Source organism: Tetrao urogallus (assembly GCF_951394365.1).
Source record: "Tetrao urogallus genome assembly, chromosome: 3".
Taxonomy (NCBI): domain Eukaryota; kingdom Metazoa; phylum Chordata; class Aves; order Galliformes; family Phasianidae; genus Tetrao; species Tetrao urogallus.
In genome coordinates this window covers 20730698-20748633 of record NC_136815.1, presented here as the reverse complement: position 1 = coordinate 20748633, position 17936 = coordinate 20730698, and the positions used below count along the sequence as shown (strand labels likewise).

At 35.9% G+C, this 17936-nt stretch overlaps 1 protein-coding gene across 1 annotated transcript in view; it reads left to right on the top strand.

Annotated features, from left to right (window-relative positions):
- VPS13B (vacuolar protein sorting 13 homolog B) overlaps positions 1 to 17936 on the top strand; it is a gene marked incomplete at both ends in the record, with an annotated part of 421628 nt that overhangs the window by 187328 nt on the left and 216364 nt on the right. Inside the window, 2 exons of the mRNA XM_079533473.1 lie at positions 4835 to 4944; positions 17201 to 17348. Coding sequence (XP_079389599.1) covers positions 4835 to 4944; positions 17201 to 17348 — 258 coding nt within the window. The remainder of the gene's footprint in view (positions 1 to 4834; positions 4945 to 17200; positions 17349 to 17936) is intronic.

The following is a 17936-nucleotide window of genomic DNA, read 5'->3' as shown; positions in this document are numbered from 1 at the left end:
ATATTCAAATATTGGTCTAGGCAACTAAATTAAATGATCCTCAGGTTATTTTAAGTATTTAGTGACCATGAAACTCTGTGAAAGTAAAGTTGACTAGGAGATCTTTTTCTCTGAAATAAGATTTGGATTACATTTTAATAAAAGGCAATATATAATCACTCAAGTCAGCCTTGAACACAGACCCACATGGGTGTGTATCTTATCAGATAGACAAAATTTGTCAAATTTCTGTAGCTAGTCTGATGTAAAAAATTTTTTCAAAATAATGAAGTTTGATGTATGTTTTCTTTGTCTGAGTCAGCTAGTCAAAATGAAATGCATTTCTCCATCTCTTACCTAATATTAGATTAGCTTTTGCAAGACGATTACATTGGTTGGTCATAGATACTACGAAGCTGACAGAGTTTGCAAGTTACTTTTTTATGCTGTGTAACTGCAATTTCTAACTCCCTCTTCAGCTCTCATTCTTCAGTTTGGCATGTAACTGAAAATGACTGTGGTGCCATGGGATAGCTAATTGGTAAAGCCTGTTTGGAATGTGGATAAGTGAGCCGTTCTGGCAGCGAGCATAGTAGTGAAGTGTGCTCTTTTTGCCTTAGTTGACTTCTAGGCTAAAATTAAAAAGATATTTCTACATTTAGTGATTTACTGTTCATCTGTTCTGCTTCAACTAGCAGAAAGAACTAATTACCTATATAGTTTTATTAACAAACAAAAACCATCAAAAATCTTCATTTCTTTGTGATACATAACTATTTTTACAGCATGCTTTAGTGAAAATGCCCTTGAAAGCACTTATATTTGAAACATACATAACTAGAAGAGATTATTTATTACGTTATTCTGCTAATTTAACCTGTATCACTATCTGCTTATCGTTCACATGTCCTGAGACACAGGAGTGACGAGCTCAATGATAAAGTAATTCATGGTGTAGCTTATATAGCAAGATGATGTAATGTTTTCTTCAGTTACTTAGTTACCAAAAATAAACAAAACTTGTCAGAATTAGTTTTTATTGTAGATCATTCCCTTTGTTCATATTTGTGATCCCTCCCCAATATAAATTGTGCACTAACTTAAACTTTAGTTTCCTGCTAAGATTTTAGGTTCATTTTGTAGGGGAATACCTGAAATGTTTTACTGGAAGTTTTTACTCTGCATGGTGTATAGATGTGTTTGGACACTGCATACACAGAGTGGAATTTACAAAGAATTTTGCCAGGGTGGTCCTTTACTATTCCTAGTAAATTTTTTTTCACCAGAATGGTGGGAGTGACTCAGTAATGCAAGGTTTACTCTTTCTTGAGGTTCTAGACCTCAAAACAAGCAGCTATTTTCTCCAGGCGTTGCCACCTCCTTTTTAATCCCAAAGCACCATCCCACTGCAGTCATTTTTCTCTTCTGGCTCTGTGATCTTTACAGCCCTTTTCCATTCTTCCATTGATGCTGAGCTCCCCTCAGCACCAGCAGCTCTGCTCCTTGACTACACAGCCACATCCTCCAGCTGTCCTCCTCTGCCCCACATGCTTCACAAGAAGTGTGCCACACTCTGTATCCCACTTCCTATATGCTTCAGTTTCTCCTCGTGAAGAAGAGAGCTTAGAACCCCGACCAACTGCCCCTCTCTTCCTTGATGTAAGGCAGGAAGAGCTGGTGGCAGAGCCCGCCAGGCAGCAGCAGGCCCTGCATTAACCTCCTTGGCCCCCAGGCCTTCAGGGGACTGAGTGCTCCCACCACAGCTGTCGTCCTTTAGGGAAGCTCATCAGTAAGGCTGACTGCAGGGCAAGAGTGCAGCTGCACTGAGCCACCTCCTGCTCCGGCTTGCTGCTCCCTGCTTTGTGCCTCCAGAGACGGCCGAACGCTGGGGAGGAAAGAAATTATTTGCCTAACTGCACTTTGCATGTAATGCCACAGCTTTGAGGAAGTTCTCAAACTTTCAAAGATTGCGTGGTGTTGGGTTCAATCTTATTTTTAAATCATTTTCTGGACAGATGTAAGAAACGCGGGCAGGAGCTGGGATCTGAAAATGAAACCCAGTACAGTATGGATCTAAGGTCTGCTTTTTTTGTAATCCTGAAATGTAAATTTAATTAAGAGAGAAAAGGGGGAGGGAAGAAAAGAAAGTTCACCGCAGTCTTAATGAAATCCAGGAAAATCGAGTGTTGCATCTTGACAGAGAGAAATAACAAATTTATTTTTTTTCTTAAGCACATAAGGGGCCTGCTGCCAGCTTATGGCTTGGCTCTCCCACAGAGGTCTGTCTTGAAAGCCAAGGTGCTTCTTATTTCTTAGCATGAGTGCTCAAGTTTAAGTGTTTTGGGATGGCAAAGGACAAACAATGCATCTGAGAGTATTTTCTTTGATTATTTAGTTATTTTGAGGAGAGCTGTTACACAAAAACCAGCTTTACATAGTGATAATAAAATAGGTTTGCCCAGCGAATATAGCAGCTGAGTTGCAAATAGAGCAGTAAATTTCAATAATTCGAAGTGATGGAAGTGGGTAGGAGGCCAAAATTACCTGGCGTTCCAACTGAAAGTCAGGTAGTGCAATTGCTTATCTGACTACTTGTATGTTAGACTGTTTTGGTTTTGTTTTTTTTTTTTTCCTGCTCAGACACAAGCTATCAATGTAAGAGACAACTGGAAAAATAAACTATTTTGCTCTCTGCTCTACCTTACTTTAAAGTTTTATTGGGTTGCGACAGTGATTTCATTGAAGTTTAAAGGTAGTTTCAGTTCAAAGCACAGCTTAATTGTTTTGAACATCTTTTAGCTGATTTTTTTGCAGTAAACACAAAACTAAATGGCGTAACTAGCAGCATGTGCTACAGTAACAATTTTTTTCTTTTCAAGGTCTGTTGTAAATGTGAGATATTTGTTGATTTTTGCCTGTAGGCTGATTTTATTCCCCTCTCTTTGGGAGGTCTCTGACTCCCACTTGTCATACCACCTATGCATTAAACCTTTCAATTAAGTATTGCTGACAAGGGGCATTGTCTCTTAAAGATGCAGAATTCTCTTTTTGGCATCCAGATATATTATAGCAGCAAACGATTGTAGTGTCTACTTTGTCAATCTTCTGTTACCTTCTGCTTCCATTTGTTAGTTTCCTCCAGATCCTGCTGCAAGACGCACTCACCGCTGTTCTTACTTACTTGCACATTACCCTTTTACTGTATGCTCCACATCGGCTTTGCCTTAAGTTGCAGATTTATTTCTAAGGTTTATTACTGACATTTAAAACCATCAGATCACAAAGACAAGTCTATGTATAGGAGTTCCTCACAGTGTGTGTTCCAACTCCAGCCTGTGCTGAGCTGATGATTTATCTTTGTGTATTTCTTGACTGCCTTTTTCCCATTGTATTCATCAGCCTTTACTTGCATAGCCCTGTTCTGATGGTATTTCTGCTACTTGGAATTCAACAGGTTTTAACATTGTTATATATAATAAGTGTAGAACTTCTTTAGTTTTATTTTCACAGTTTTGTGTATTATGTCTTATGTCTTTTCAGGCATGTGATTGCTTATTTTTTTGGTGAAGTATATTGAATTTTGTGATTTTGAATTAATTTAAATTTATTATTAAATTCCGATTGCAGCATTTGTATACTACAGAGCAGATATGTTGCTAGGTATTTCTTTAGGAAATAACTCATGATTCTTTGAATTACAAAACTACTGTAATTCTCTACAATTTTATATTGGACCTCCCAGTAACCAGAATTTCTTTCTTGAATGTATTTTGTTATTTACTTCTTTATTTGATTTATTCATTATAAAATTGAAAAATCTGCACAAAAAGGCAGCTGCTTATTACTGCTTGCACTACTTTTTCAATATAATAACTTTATATTATGTTAATCCATTTGCTTCTGTATCTTGCAACTCCATGCTGTAAAAAACTACAATGACTAACAATTGATGTGTACTACTTAAAAAGTAGCCTCACCAAATTCATGGTCAGATGTTTAATGCAGGTAGAAAAGAAATAATGACTCATACATTGGGTTTTAGAGTACCTGGTTTTGAAGTATGCTAAAATTTCTAGATACTGAGAACAGCTTTTCTCCTGTTTTGAGTCTGTGCTTCCCATATAGGTTTTTCTTCACATGTATGAAAACTTTGAATTTTCTCTTAGGAAGTAAGGTTACAATAACCTTGTCTTGCAGTCCTTCAACTCCTAAAATGTGATTTAAACAAAATAAGAGAAATCATAAAATTTAAGAAAAGCACAGAGTGCAACACAAGTGGAGTTGAAAAAATTGCCTTTTATTTTACTCAGAAAGTTTGCTAAAGAGTACTTGGAAACACGTCTACATTGAAAATGTTTGTCTTGAGTGGAAAGCTGTCTTTGTTAAAAGAAATGGAAAAGAATCCACTGCCCAAACCGGGCTTCTCTTTATTAGAGGTGCAGGGAGTCCTGCAGTATGTTCTTTTGTGTCAAAGATCATTTGACTTGTTTGACTTGTATAATGTTGTTGTTGGCTTAGAATCTGAGGAAAGGTGTGTGTATTCAGTTACATGCTCAATTTTGTGAAAGCAACCATTTCTCTTGGCAAAAAGATGCAACAAGGAAAATCAAAATGCAGTTCTCTGTGTCTCTTTTGTGTGTGTGTGTGTGTGTGTGTATGTCCTAAGACTGACAGTGCTGGCAAGTTTTTAATTTTCAATAGGATAATGAAATTTAGTTGGTAATTATTACTGTTAATGAGAATTGTAAGAAAAATATATTTAAATACAATCCAAATGAAAATCTGCATCAAAGATCTGTGTGCAAGAAAAATGAATATAAATGGACAGTAACTATTTTGTTTTCTATGCATATAGGTGCAGTACTTTTGTCCAGCATACAAGGATTAGCGATTAATGTTGATCCAGTGCTGTATACTTGGCTTACCTACCAGCCTCAGAAACGTGCTAGTAGACATATTCAACAGGTATGTATTCTTGGAGGGGAAGGAATAAGGAGAGGAGGTTCTTTCTGTTGCATATATACCAGTAGGGCATTTTTGTTCCATGCGTTTTTTTGTCGTTTTAGTTTGCTGCTCATAGTGCTTTGGTCTGATTTTGATTTATTTAAAATGTCATATTTTGCATATGGAAGTTTTCATTTCATAGTGTTTTTATTTACATTTTTAAATTAAAAGAGGGTATGTTTTCTGACGTCTCTCTTTAGGATCAATCACATTTTAGTCACTTAGAATGGGTTATCAGATAGTTACATTATTTTTAAGAAATCAGTTCTCTGATTAAAACTCAGTTTAGTAGGAGATGAACCATACAGTTCATAACTTAATATAAGTGAATGCTGTAATAGATTCTGTAAATAGTGTCTAGATACTTATATGCATACAACATGCCTGGAGGAGATGCAGGTAGGTAAGGCTGTGGGCACAGCGTTTTCTTTGAGATAAACTCAGCTGTAACTTCCAAGCCATGGACTTTTTGTCCAGAAAGAGCATGGAATGTTTTTGTTTTTGGCTTTTTTTTTTCTCTTTTCTGTTGTTTGGGAGATTAACAGTGTACTGTAAGTGTTGAATTGCTTATAGTTGATCAACTGAGTGGACTGTGTAGCTTAATGTTCTGCGTTCTGTCTCGGTTATAAGTCGCCAACTGTGTGACCAATATAAGAAACTTTCATACTGATCTTGTGGTGTGTGTGTATTTATACATATATACACACACTGAGCATGTTAAAAAGATTTGAAGTGGGAGGATTAACATGGACTGCAAACATTTCTGTTTCTTGTATGTTAGTGACCTTGTTAACGTAGTAATTGTCAAATATTCGAATCCCTTAAATTCATTCAGCACCAACAGCAACTGAAAATGCTCAGTGTGTGAATTGCTTATTATTTTATCATTGTTATAATACTTCACACTGTTTTTAACTGTGTTGAGTTTTTCTTCATTCTTGCATCATAACTGGAGCAGGGAGATGTCTTCTGTTGCACTTTTTAAACCATTCATGTATTTTTGCATTACTGTTATTAGTCTTTTCAAAATTTAATTGAGCTTATCATTCCAAATGTTCATATAAAAGTCCTTCATTAGCATTAATTTATAGAACCTGCTGTTAATTGATGTGTTCTCTTTCAATTGCCTTTCTCTGTCAAATGATTAGAACTGTCAGCGTGATACTAGTTCCAACACTAATATAAGAACAGACTGCATATGTAAATAAGAAAAGATGATGTCTGTGGTAGTCATGAAGAAATTTCATTTGAAAAGAATCTTTACATGTATTTGTATATTATCAATACAAGGAAAGTTTGGAACAGGTTTCGTTACCGTAATCTGATTTGTATCACAAAAATGCTCTCTGTAGCCGTCATAATTTTTGAACATTTAACGAAAGGCATGATACTTTCAAGCATTATTGTCAAAATCTTATCGATCAATGAAGTTCTTCTTCTGTTCCAACAGTTAAGCTTATACAGTTGCAAAAGGAAAGATCATTTTAGAGGTTCCTTGTATGACTGAAAGTTTTAAAGTGTTTATGATGTTTATAATGGCAGTTTGGCAGTGTGTTTGCTTTGCATCACACCGAAAAACTCACTGCAGGTAACCTAACACTGTTGATATAGTTTTGTCTGGAAACATGAAAAGTTAGAAATATCAGAACTTACATAACTTATTTAGGCTGATATAGGTTAGGGTAGAAGTATAACAGTAAATACGTTTTACAGAGGTCAAAAATTTTCTATGATTTTTCCATAAAGCCTTGCCATATTTTCTTGAAGAGTAATGTAACAAAATCACGAAGAAATGTAATTGTCATTGGCCTAACTGTGCTTTTATTCAACTGCAACAGAGCAATGGAAGAATGATGTGTGGGGCAAACTCAGCCCAGTGGGGACTACCCCTTTTTATTTATTTTTTATTTTTATTTATTTATTCTTATTTTTATTTTATTTGTTGACAGATTCTTACTCAAGCTACTTGTTTGCACCTTGCTTACCTAGAAGTTAGTAATTGAAGAACCAGTGTGACAGCTGTGACCATTATATTGTTCAATTAGCTATAGGATTTATTTCTTTATGCTTTGTCTCCCTCCTTTACCCAGTCTACTTTATACAAATAGGTAATGAACTCTTTAGTTTTGTTTATGTAATATCTATTACAATAGGTCACCTATCCTCATGTGCTCTTGGATGGTGTCTGAAAAAATGTGATTAATAATAAATTCTTTAAAGTCTGGCTAAGGGTAAACACCAGAAGGGAAGAGAAGCTATCTAAAAGAGAAGTTAATTTGTACAGTGATGTGTTTCTGTAATTCTGTAATCAGTGAAAATGTTCTTAATATATTTAAGCTACGAGTAATACCTTTTTAAGTCATTGCTTAAGACAGCAATAAAGTTCTCTGATTCTTTTCGTCTTGTTAGAGGATATGTTCTATTTTCTTCCTCCAGTATTCTTTATTTTCTTTATTTAGTAACAATACATATCATATAGCACAAGAAAACTGAATTTAGTGTTTAAATAAGGAAGTTAGAATTTGGAAATTTATTTAATGTATGGTGTGGTTTAACCTGGTAAGTAGCTGAACACCACACAGCCTTTTGCTCAGTTCCCTGCCTTCCAATGTGATAGGGGGTGGGGAAGAACTTGTAGGTTGAGATAAAAACTATTTAGTAAGAACGAAAAGAAGAGAGAAATAACAGTAAGGATAATTACATATATACATACACTAAAACACGTGTTGCACAAAGCAGTTGTTTACGTCCCACTGACTGATGCCCAAGCAGCAGCAGCCCCCACTCCCTGCAGTTTTATAGGTTTTTCTTAACATCGCATATGGTATGGAACATCCTTTTGGCCAGTTTAGATCAGCTGTTCTGGTTCTGTCTCCTACCAGCTCCTTGTGCCCCTCCTCCCAGCCCTCTTGCTGGCAGAACAGTACAAAAAGCTGAGAAATGGAAACAGCCTTGGCTCTGTACAGCACTGGTCAGCAACAGCTGAAACATTGGTGCGTTGTCAACATTGCTTTTCTCTTAAGATCGAAACATGGCATCATACCAGACACTGTGAATAAAATCAGCTGTGTCACCGCTGAAACCAGGACAAATGTACATCACTTCTACATAAATTAGTTCTCCATACGGTGTGCAATTTGCATAGATCGTTATTATATTTATTTAAAACTTAGTTGGTAAAAAGAAAATTTGGAAAAGAACTAGTCTTTTTTAAAGCTGCTGCATGTTTTTTGAAATACAATGGAATATTTGGAGCCAGATGCTTTCAATGAATTGCACTGTAGTGTATTACCTTTTTGTTATAAAGTGACTATGCATGCCAAAATGTGGCTGCTGTTACGCATTTGAATAATAATCCGTGTGGTTACTGTTGTGACTATATGGTCAATGCTCTAGGGTAAAAGGATGTAAATGTAACTTATTTTTATATATTCATTCTGAATTTCGAATGCATCTATAAGTTTTCCATTGTCCCTCTTTAGGAACAAAAACAATGAGAACATTGCAGTGTAAAAATCTGTGAGACTCTTTCTTAGAGCTTGAATGAAACGCTTTTGAATTTCTCCCATGGTGACTAGTAGTATAAGAACAATACCATGTGTTTCTTTACTGCAGTTAAAGCCTTGTGTAAACTAAGTCTCTTCTCTTCTGTATTACAGACTTGTCCGTTATCACATCTTATTGAGAATATTGAAAATGGTTAACATAATGCGATGCAGAGGAGCATAACTGGATTTTTATTCTCAAATAATAATGCTTCTTTTAAGACTCAATTTGAAAGAAATGAAATGTTTGTATGTTAAAAAAAAAAAAAAACAAGCACAAAACAGTTGTTCCCTGCTTTTGATGTGCTCAATATTTGTCGCAAGCTTAGGTTTTTGTATTTTTTTCTGTAAGTCAGTAATGTAATATCTGCCTAAACAGTTTATGGAAATAAATTCAGCTCTCTATTTGTACACTGCCTAGTATAACATGCAGCATGTTTTCTTTAGAAGATGATACAGCAAAGCCGATGCCTCTTAAGTTTATTTTAATCAAGAATAGAATTAATATCTCCTTTAACTGAACTTGAGGCAAATTCCAATGTGTGAAGTCTGTGAAGTCTTAACAACTTAACACAGTAAGTTGTGCAAGTTGTTTGAAGCTGTGCAAAATCTTGCTTGATAAAAAGATCCTGTTGTAATGCAGAGCCTATTCCAATTCTTCGTCACCCTTCCAATTAAAAAAAAAAAAAAAAAAAAGCGGAAGTACGTCCTTACATTCAAAGGAAAGCTCCTGTGTTCCACTTTGTGCCCACTGCAAGTTGTGATGCTGGGAACCAATGAAAAGAGCCTGGCTTCATTCTCTTCAAATCTCCCTTCAGATACTTATCTGCAATGTTAAGATTTCCCTTGAATCCCCTTGTCTTCCAGCTGAGCACTGCCAGCTCTCTCAGCCCCTCCTCACAGGAGTAATGTTCCACGTCCTTGAACCTTGCCCTCCTCTGGACTCTCTCTGGTGTGTCTAGATTTCTCTAGTACTGGGAAGCCCAGAACTAGAGCCAGTTCTCCAGCTGCAGCATCACCAATGCTTAGTGGAGTGGAAAAATCTCCTCTCTTGACCTGCTGATGATGCTTTGCCAAATGCAGCCAACAATGTCATTAGGCTTATTAGTGGCAGGATCACAATAATCACTATCTTTATTATCTATTATTATCTATTATTTATCACTAAATAATCTCACTAATACAAATCTTGGTGTCTACCAGGACCCCAAGTCCTTTTCCTCAGATCTGCTTTCCAGCTGGCTGTCCCCAGCATGGGCTGGTGCCTGTAGCTGTTCCTCCCCAGGTGCAGGACTCTGCACTTCTCCTTGTTGAACTTACTGAGGTTCCTGTCAGCCCATTTCTCCAGCCTGTCAAGGTTCCTCTGTGGACCTCAGTATGACCCTTGGGTGAATCATCCACTCCTGCCAAGCTTGCTGTGGTTATACTCTGACCCATCATCCCAAACATTAACAAAGGTATTGAATAGGATTGGACCCAGTATTGACCTTGGGGTTATGTCAGTAGTTACTGGTCTCCAACTAGATTTTGTGCCACCACGTACCAATTTCTGGTCCTGGTCATTCAGTTTTCAGTCCGCCTCACTGTCTATTCATCCAGCCCATACTTCATCAGCTTCTTTGTGAGGAGCTGATGAGAAGTGTTGACAAAAGCCTTAGTTTTGTCCACAGTGATAATACTCACTTCTCGCACTTTGTCCATCAGTCTGGTAATTTCATTGCAGCTTATCAAGTTAGTTAAACATAATTTCCCTTTGGAGAATCAACGCTGACTACTCCTCATTACTTTCTTGTCAAGTGCCTGGATTACCTGTTCATCGCCTTCCAAGGTATGAAGTTGAGACTGGCTGGCCTGGTTGATCCCTTGGTCCTTTCTTCATGCCCTTCTTGAATATATGAGTGACATTTGCTTTTTTCCAGTCCTTGAGTGGCTCTCCCAATCACCATAATCGTTCAAAAAATATTGTGAATGGCCTTGTAATGACTTCTGCCACCTTCCTCAGTACACCTGGGTGCATCCCATCAGGGCCCATGGACTTGCATGTGTCCAATATGATTAAGTATTCTGTGACTTGATCATCTTTCACCAAGGATGGTACATCTTTCTTGCACCAATGTTTCTCCCTGGGAACTGAGATTCCTGAAAGTTGCTCTTGCTAGTAAAGGCTGAGCTGAAGAATACTTTCCATAGTTCGGCCTTTTTTTGCTCATAGGTTTTTTAACATGGTATCAATGTATATTCTAATGGACAAGAAAATATTTTAGCGTACTATAGGACTTTCAGCTTCCTACTCCTTTTCTCTTCTTAACTTGATTCAGCAAAGGAATTTAATATTAGTAAGATTGCATAATATTTATATGCATTTTTCAAAACTGTTTTACATTGATTAATGTAAAAACAAGAAAATCATTTTGAGACAGAGGAAAAAAAAACAAGAACAAATTGGTAACAGAGACAGGATGAAGTAAAGAGAAGTCTTTTCACCTCATCGTCTGCTGATGGTCTTTCAGATACTCAATGTAGCAAGCATTACTTGCTGCTTTGTCTAGAAAAAGACACTATTGATAGATTACCTCTCCTGTTTGGAGCAGTATACTGTTTGTACAGTGTGTGGTCATCAACCCCAGAAGACTTTTCAGGCTGATATGGGGATGCCTGAGACACAATATAGATGAAAGTGGCAGCAACTATTGGAATTGATTTAGTTACATTATTTTGATGTATTTCTCATAATACTGAAGTAACAATTTGAATTTTGATGCAGAGCAAGAAATAAAGTTCATAGATTAAAGTACTGAAACTGCACTAAAGTACTGTTCAAAATTGATTTTCAGAACTCTGAATTTTGGACTTGTTAGCTAGAAGGGCCTGAGAGAAAAACACACACGCAAAAAAAAAAAAACAACAAAAAAAAACACATTAAGCACAACTTTCAGAGTGGATTTGTCTTACTGTCATGATAGCAGTCCATTATGCAACTGTTCTAATGCTTAATGAATTGATTCTCAACTTCCAAAGTTTTAAAATTTTTAGTAATTAATATTGTAACAAATTTTAAAATTAGCCTTTTTGATTTCTCTCTCCTTAAGTTCAAAACCTGAAGAACAAGTAAAGAATGTTCTTTAGAAAGTTATTTATCTATAAACTTAATATACTGATAATCCGGTGTATTATATTGTACTTCACAGTTTGTGTGATATGGAAGGACTTAGAAAGATTTAAAGATATCAGGACTTCTAAAGAATATTATATTGGACACATTGGTAAGGACACATTGGTAAATTTAAAAAAAAAAAAGCCAAAGCCTCTGATCTTTTTACTGCATGATTCACATCAACTTTAACCAGAAAAGCCACTGGCTTTGGAAATACACTCAGTAATGTGCTCTTAAGATCCACATTGTCAGAAGTAATGCATTAAGAAGAAATCTGATAAAAAGGCAATTATTCTGCTTTTTATACAGTCTGCATGACTGCTCAAAGGAAAATTAGTATATTCCAGATTGCACTGCAGTTCACCCATATGTTCTGTATAAAAAACACATATTTTACATTATTTGAGTGTTAAAAATAATCACATTTCTGGTTCCCTGAATTTGTTAGTCTTTTCTGAAATATGTTTTTGTTACCACCATTTTTTTTTTCAGTAACTGGTAATAATCCATGAAGCTGGAGTAGTAAATTCAAAAGCTGTCTTCCATACCCTGCTTGGTGATTGCTGAACCTATGCTACGTTTTAAACAGGGTTTAAATTGGCACAGAAATTTCAGAAGGTGATTTTTCTTCGAAATGTTCTTGTATGTGTCAGCCAAAATTGGTTGGTTTTGTTGGTTTTTTTATAATATTTTTGTCTGCATAGATTGTTTTGGTAAAGTTGAGCTTATGTGTAGCAGCAGTAAATGTGTTTGTGTAGGATGTGCACCACATGCTTGCTTACTGCTTTTTAGCAGTTCTTACTCAATAATATGTTTAGCTAAAACCTTCATGTTTCTTCAGTTTGAAAGCGCTGTTGAATAGATATGATCTTCATGATTTATGAAAGGTTAATTTTTACAGATTTCAGTGAAGATGCAGTTGTATGGAGTAACTTGTACATATGTTGCTTGCTGCGTGTTTTCATTGCCTTTCTATTCAAAAACAACACAGAGCTGTGTTTTGAGTCTTTCCTTCTAATGGCACAATATTTAATTCTGACTATTATTTGAATATTTTCTTTAAATTAGGCATTCTTTATTTTGGTAAAACAGTGGCATTCCTATTATATATTTACACTCTTCTAAATCCCTAACTTAGCTTTATGCTGATAAATATTTAGTTTGTTTTCCTTGGCAAAGAAAGCATTAATTACACTTTCGTGTCGGTTATATGATACTCATTGCAGTGAAAATATAAATGTAATCATGTTTTTCTCAAATGCACACTGCTGTAAAGCCTCTTTCGTTAATCACTTCACTAAAATTAATCATTTTATCAGTGAAGCCAGCGTAGACTCACCAAGGGCAGATCATGCCTGTTCAATCTCTTGGCATTCAATGATGGAATGATGGCATCAGTGGTCCAAAGAAGGGCTTTTGACACAGTCTTGCCTCATATCATTATTTCTAAATTGGAGAGATATGGATTTGATGACTGGACTGTTGAGTGAATAAAGAATTGGTTGGATGATTGTAGCCAGAGGAGTTGTTGTGAACAGCTCTGTGTCCAGGTGGAGGCTGGTCATATGGAGTGTCCCCCAGGGGTCCATCTTGGGACCCAGTGCTCTTCAACATCTTTGTCAGTAATATAGACAGTGGGATTGAGTGTACCTTAGCAGGTTTGTAGATCGCACCAAGCTGACAGGTGCAGTTGACACACCAGAGGTCTCTCTGGGATGCTTGCCTAAGAAATAGTTCCATCATCATGACTTGGTCAGAAGACACACAGAACAAATAACTCCTCAGGTGTAATCTGTCTCAGCCAATTGTGCCACAGCAGGGAAAGAACCTGGTTAAGTTTGGACACTGATACTCACCCTTCTATTGTGGCATTCATTCATTGTCATTCATTATCAGAGGTGTTTGGCTCTTTAAGACGCAGTGTTTTGCAATATTGCAAAAGGCATCTTTAGACAGATTACTTCATTGATTTTATTTTCTGCTTGGAAGCAATTTCGCTTATCCAGATCACTCTGTGTGGCCACGGCAGCCCCTACTGTGATAGCTGGGTTTGGTTTCACAGGTGGCAAATTGTGTCTGGGGGTAAGGCTTCTGAATTGAGCCCAACATTTCATGGACTCGTGCTTCATTTTTGGCATTCTTACGATGTTTTAGCTCCTATCTTTGAATGTTCTTTTGCCTGTGATTTGTTACCAGGGATGTGACTATGTGGACATCACTCAAAGGGATGCTCAGTTTGCTGGGTTTCCTTTAGAAAACACTGCCATGTTCCCTGATCTACCCTTTGTGCTCTTCATAACCTTACATTCATGAAATTATAATTCAGAAAGAAAATATTTAATGACAGAAAAGCCAAAGTAAATATATATATATATACATACTAATTCTACCTGGGGCAAATTTCCAATAGCCCTTTTTACAGACTATTTTATCTTTATTTGGCATAACACCACCTAAACCAGGAAGCGATTGGGCCTTGGTATTTTTGTCACATTATTTTTGTGCTCTTTTCTGTGCCTTTCTCTAATTTTAGAAGATCTTTATCTATTGCACAGCCATATTGACTGCACATTGATAGAGTAAAATATAAAATGTGTCTGATCCTTTTGTATGGGTGTATAGCATTTATTTTGAATATACATACATAACATTGTGTGTAATTTGTTAGATTATTTGTGTTAATAAATTTTAAATTTGGAAAAAAAACCTCCTTTAGTTTTTTTAACCATCACTTAGACAATCATACTGATAGTGGAATATGATTTTGATTTTAAATCTGAAAACAAAATGGTTTAAAAGAGTAACCCTAAATCAGTGCCCGTATAGGTCATGAAATTGAATTTACTTTTTAAGTGCAAACAATCATCTTACATAATATATGAAAATAGATTTCTATTTAAACAGAAGTTTAAACTTGCATAATTTGGAATGTTAGTATTTTGGTATTTTGGTAGTTAGTATTTTGGGGGATATAAATTGGAAAAGTTATCAGTTAGTTATTCTTGATAGAGCTGATAGTTATTCATTTGCTGGCAGCTCGTGTGGAAATTGATATTTTTTTTTTCTTGTAAAAAGTAGAAAGCATCTTTTTGATTATCTTGAGTCGTGCTCTATCTACAGTATTCCGCAGTGTAAAACATCTTCAAATAAATATTTCTGTAGTTCCATAACTTTATTGTGTTTTTTATCTTCTATATATACTACCAATTAATAACCATAATGCTTACATCCCAAGTAGATGCACCTTTACTCAAGCTACTTTATTGCCAGCTTTTTGGATTGTTGTGACGAAATGCTTATGAAAACACTTGACTGCAATGTCTCCTTTCTCATTAGATTCGTCTTCTCATACAGCTGTGGTGCTCTTGTCATCTGCTATTTCCCAAGCCACAATTTCCTCATCAGTCTGTGGCAAAAACCCAGATCTTGATGATCTTTTTCCATCTAGTTCAGTGCTGATCTTTCATCTTCTTCATTCTTTTAACCAGAAATCTTCTGCCAAAAATCTGACAAGATTGTACTGGGCATCATCAACAGCAACATCAGGCTTGATTTCAGTGAGCAAAGATGAAACAGCTGTTTCATTGTCCAGATCAGCACTCAAACACTTAATATTAGGTCTTAATTTTTTCCAGCTTTCCCTGGCTGTGATAGCCTTGATGTTTTTCCTTGTATGACTAGTGGTGTAACTTATTATTGTGTGTTGGTGATCCATTTCTTCAGTTGTTCAGAAACAGATACTGCTTCTTCAGACAACATTTTCCATCCTATTGTCTTTTGTACTGTCTTCTATTATCTGCATTTGTTCTTCAGAGCTCTTGCTTCACTTTGGCAAGTCAGGAGTCTTAAGATATTACATCCAGAAATGGCAAAGCATGGCTCAGTGGTGACTGTCTTGGCTGAGCTGCAAGTGGCTTTACCATTTGCAAGACTGTATCAGATAAAGTGCTGAATTTTGAAAATAAGTGATGTAATATGTCTGACCAAAGTGTATAAAACTTGAGACTCTCTCTTTCACTCTCTACAGATGCACAGACATGTGGGAAGTATTTCTGTGGTGTAAAACTCGTCTTTTCAAAGCACATTGGTGTCCTCTAGCCATAACAACAACAAAAGCCAAAGTGCTATGTTACTGTCTTCTGGAATGGCTTTTTAGTGCTTTTGGTGACAAAGCTGATGATACATTCAGAGGGAGGAGGAGGGATGAGAGTTCTGTTTGTCATTGGCATTAGTATTTTCTTATTAACTTTGCATACCAATGTATATGTAAGTTGATTGTTTTTGCTGGAATAGGATTAAATAGTTGATTGTCTGTCTTATTTTAATTTACTTTTATAGTGGAAACTGGTAAAGGCGTTTGGAAGACATTCTCCTTCAATTAAATGATTTTTCTGTTTGTTTTGGGGTTTTGTATGTGTGCACGTGTTGCACACTGCTTGATTCAGTGATCTGTTTTCCATTGGAGAAAATTTACAAGCACATTGCCCGCCTCACACGAATTTGTTTCCCACAGAGATTCCTAATGCAACGTGTGAGGTTTCTCATTACCCAGCTATATGGATTACATTTTCACTCCAATACCAACAAAATTAAATTACACAAAAATTGATTAAGATGCATGTAATCCTAATGTCTGATCTTTAGAAAAAAAACTTTTGCCATCTTTAAATGATAACACTCTGCAAAACGAACAGTAGAAACACTGCAACTCTCAACTTGGATGTGCTTACAATTTACCTAGCAGCAAAATGCTAACAGCCAACTGTGTGCAAATTGGAAAATTCAGTTTTTAACTGATTTTTGCTTCTCTTGTTCATATTAATTTAAAAAAAAAAATCTCATGAGGAAAAATATTGACAGCATACATAGTAGGTTGTATTAATTCGTGGACCTCCAGTTCAGAAGTATTGGTTTTACTTAATATGGGTTATGATACTTTGTTGTCTTTTCATCTTTAAAAAAGAATGTGATCTTTTAACCTAGATTTGAGTGCCTTCAATTTTGTTCATCAGATTCGTGTTTTGAGCAGTTTGTAATGTTATTGATTCACTTAAGAAACAAAACAAAATTCAATATTGGAAATTATTAGTCAGGCTACATGTTTCTTTTTCTTTTAAATTGTGTGTCATTTCATTAGAAGGTGAATTAATGAGGGCCAATAATTTATTTGCAAAAATTTAAGGCTTTTCATATCCGGCTGAATTCAGTTTCTACTAAATAACGATTTTTCTTTAATCCTTCAACATGGTCTTTAAGGTTAATAAATTCTTTTCTGTTTGTCTTCAGAAGAGTAGCACTAAAATAACGAATTGCAAGTGCAAGCCTGAATGTAATGTTTCAGCTGTTCAGTGAAACTAAATATTTGTTTTCATAGGATATTTTCTACAATCATTATCTCAAGTTGTCTTCTATAAGTATCAGAGTACACCGTTTAAGACATGCTTCTCGTGATAATGTCATGATTTGTGATTAATGGTTTTTGGTTTTGAGTGGTTCTCAAGGCATTTCTTTTTTCCAGCAGTCTGTAGGAGCTGTTCCACTTGGAGTGTCAGTAACTAGGAAAAAAGAGGATGAAGCATCAGTTGGAAGCGCGCCTTTGGCAAGGCAGCAATCGAATCAAGCTTCTGAGTATGCCAGCAGTCCTGTCAAAACAAAAACGATAACAGGTACAATCACATCTTGATTGAAACTATCCAGTAGCTCTTCAAGATTCACTCAATAAATTGCGTGCACAATTCGGCAGTATCAACTGTGGGAGTACTGTGGAACAACTTTAAGATTTAAAGAAATTTTATCCCAGAAAATTACCACTTCCTTAATAAAAAATTGTCAAACATGGGATTTTGTGATACACACGTAATATATATATCTCATTTTTACTTTAGATACCATGTCTGGGGTCATGATACTAATTGTTATTTACTAAGACAAGATAAAGGATGTGAACTTTCAATAGAAGAGAGCTATATGGCTTTATATTTAGTACTTCTGTCCATAATTTTGTCAGACTTTATGCATTCACATTAATCTTTATTTTCAGTCAAACTGTTCGCATTGTTTCCAACCTGGCATGTGTGCAAATCTCAGCAGAACTAAGACTTGTGCATAAACACAGTAAAGTTCACAGTTTTCAAAAATACTGTCCCACAGAAAATATATTTGTTGCCACTTCTGTTTCCAGTGTGCAAGAAATTATTCAATTCAGGAATTTTCCTTGGCACATTGGGAGTGCTAAAGTTACATTTTGTTATTGC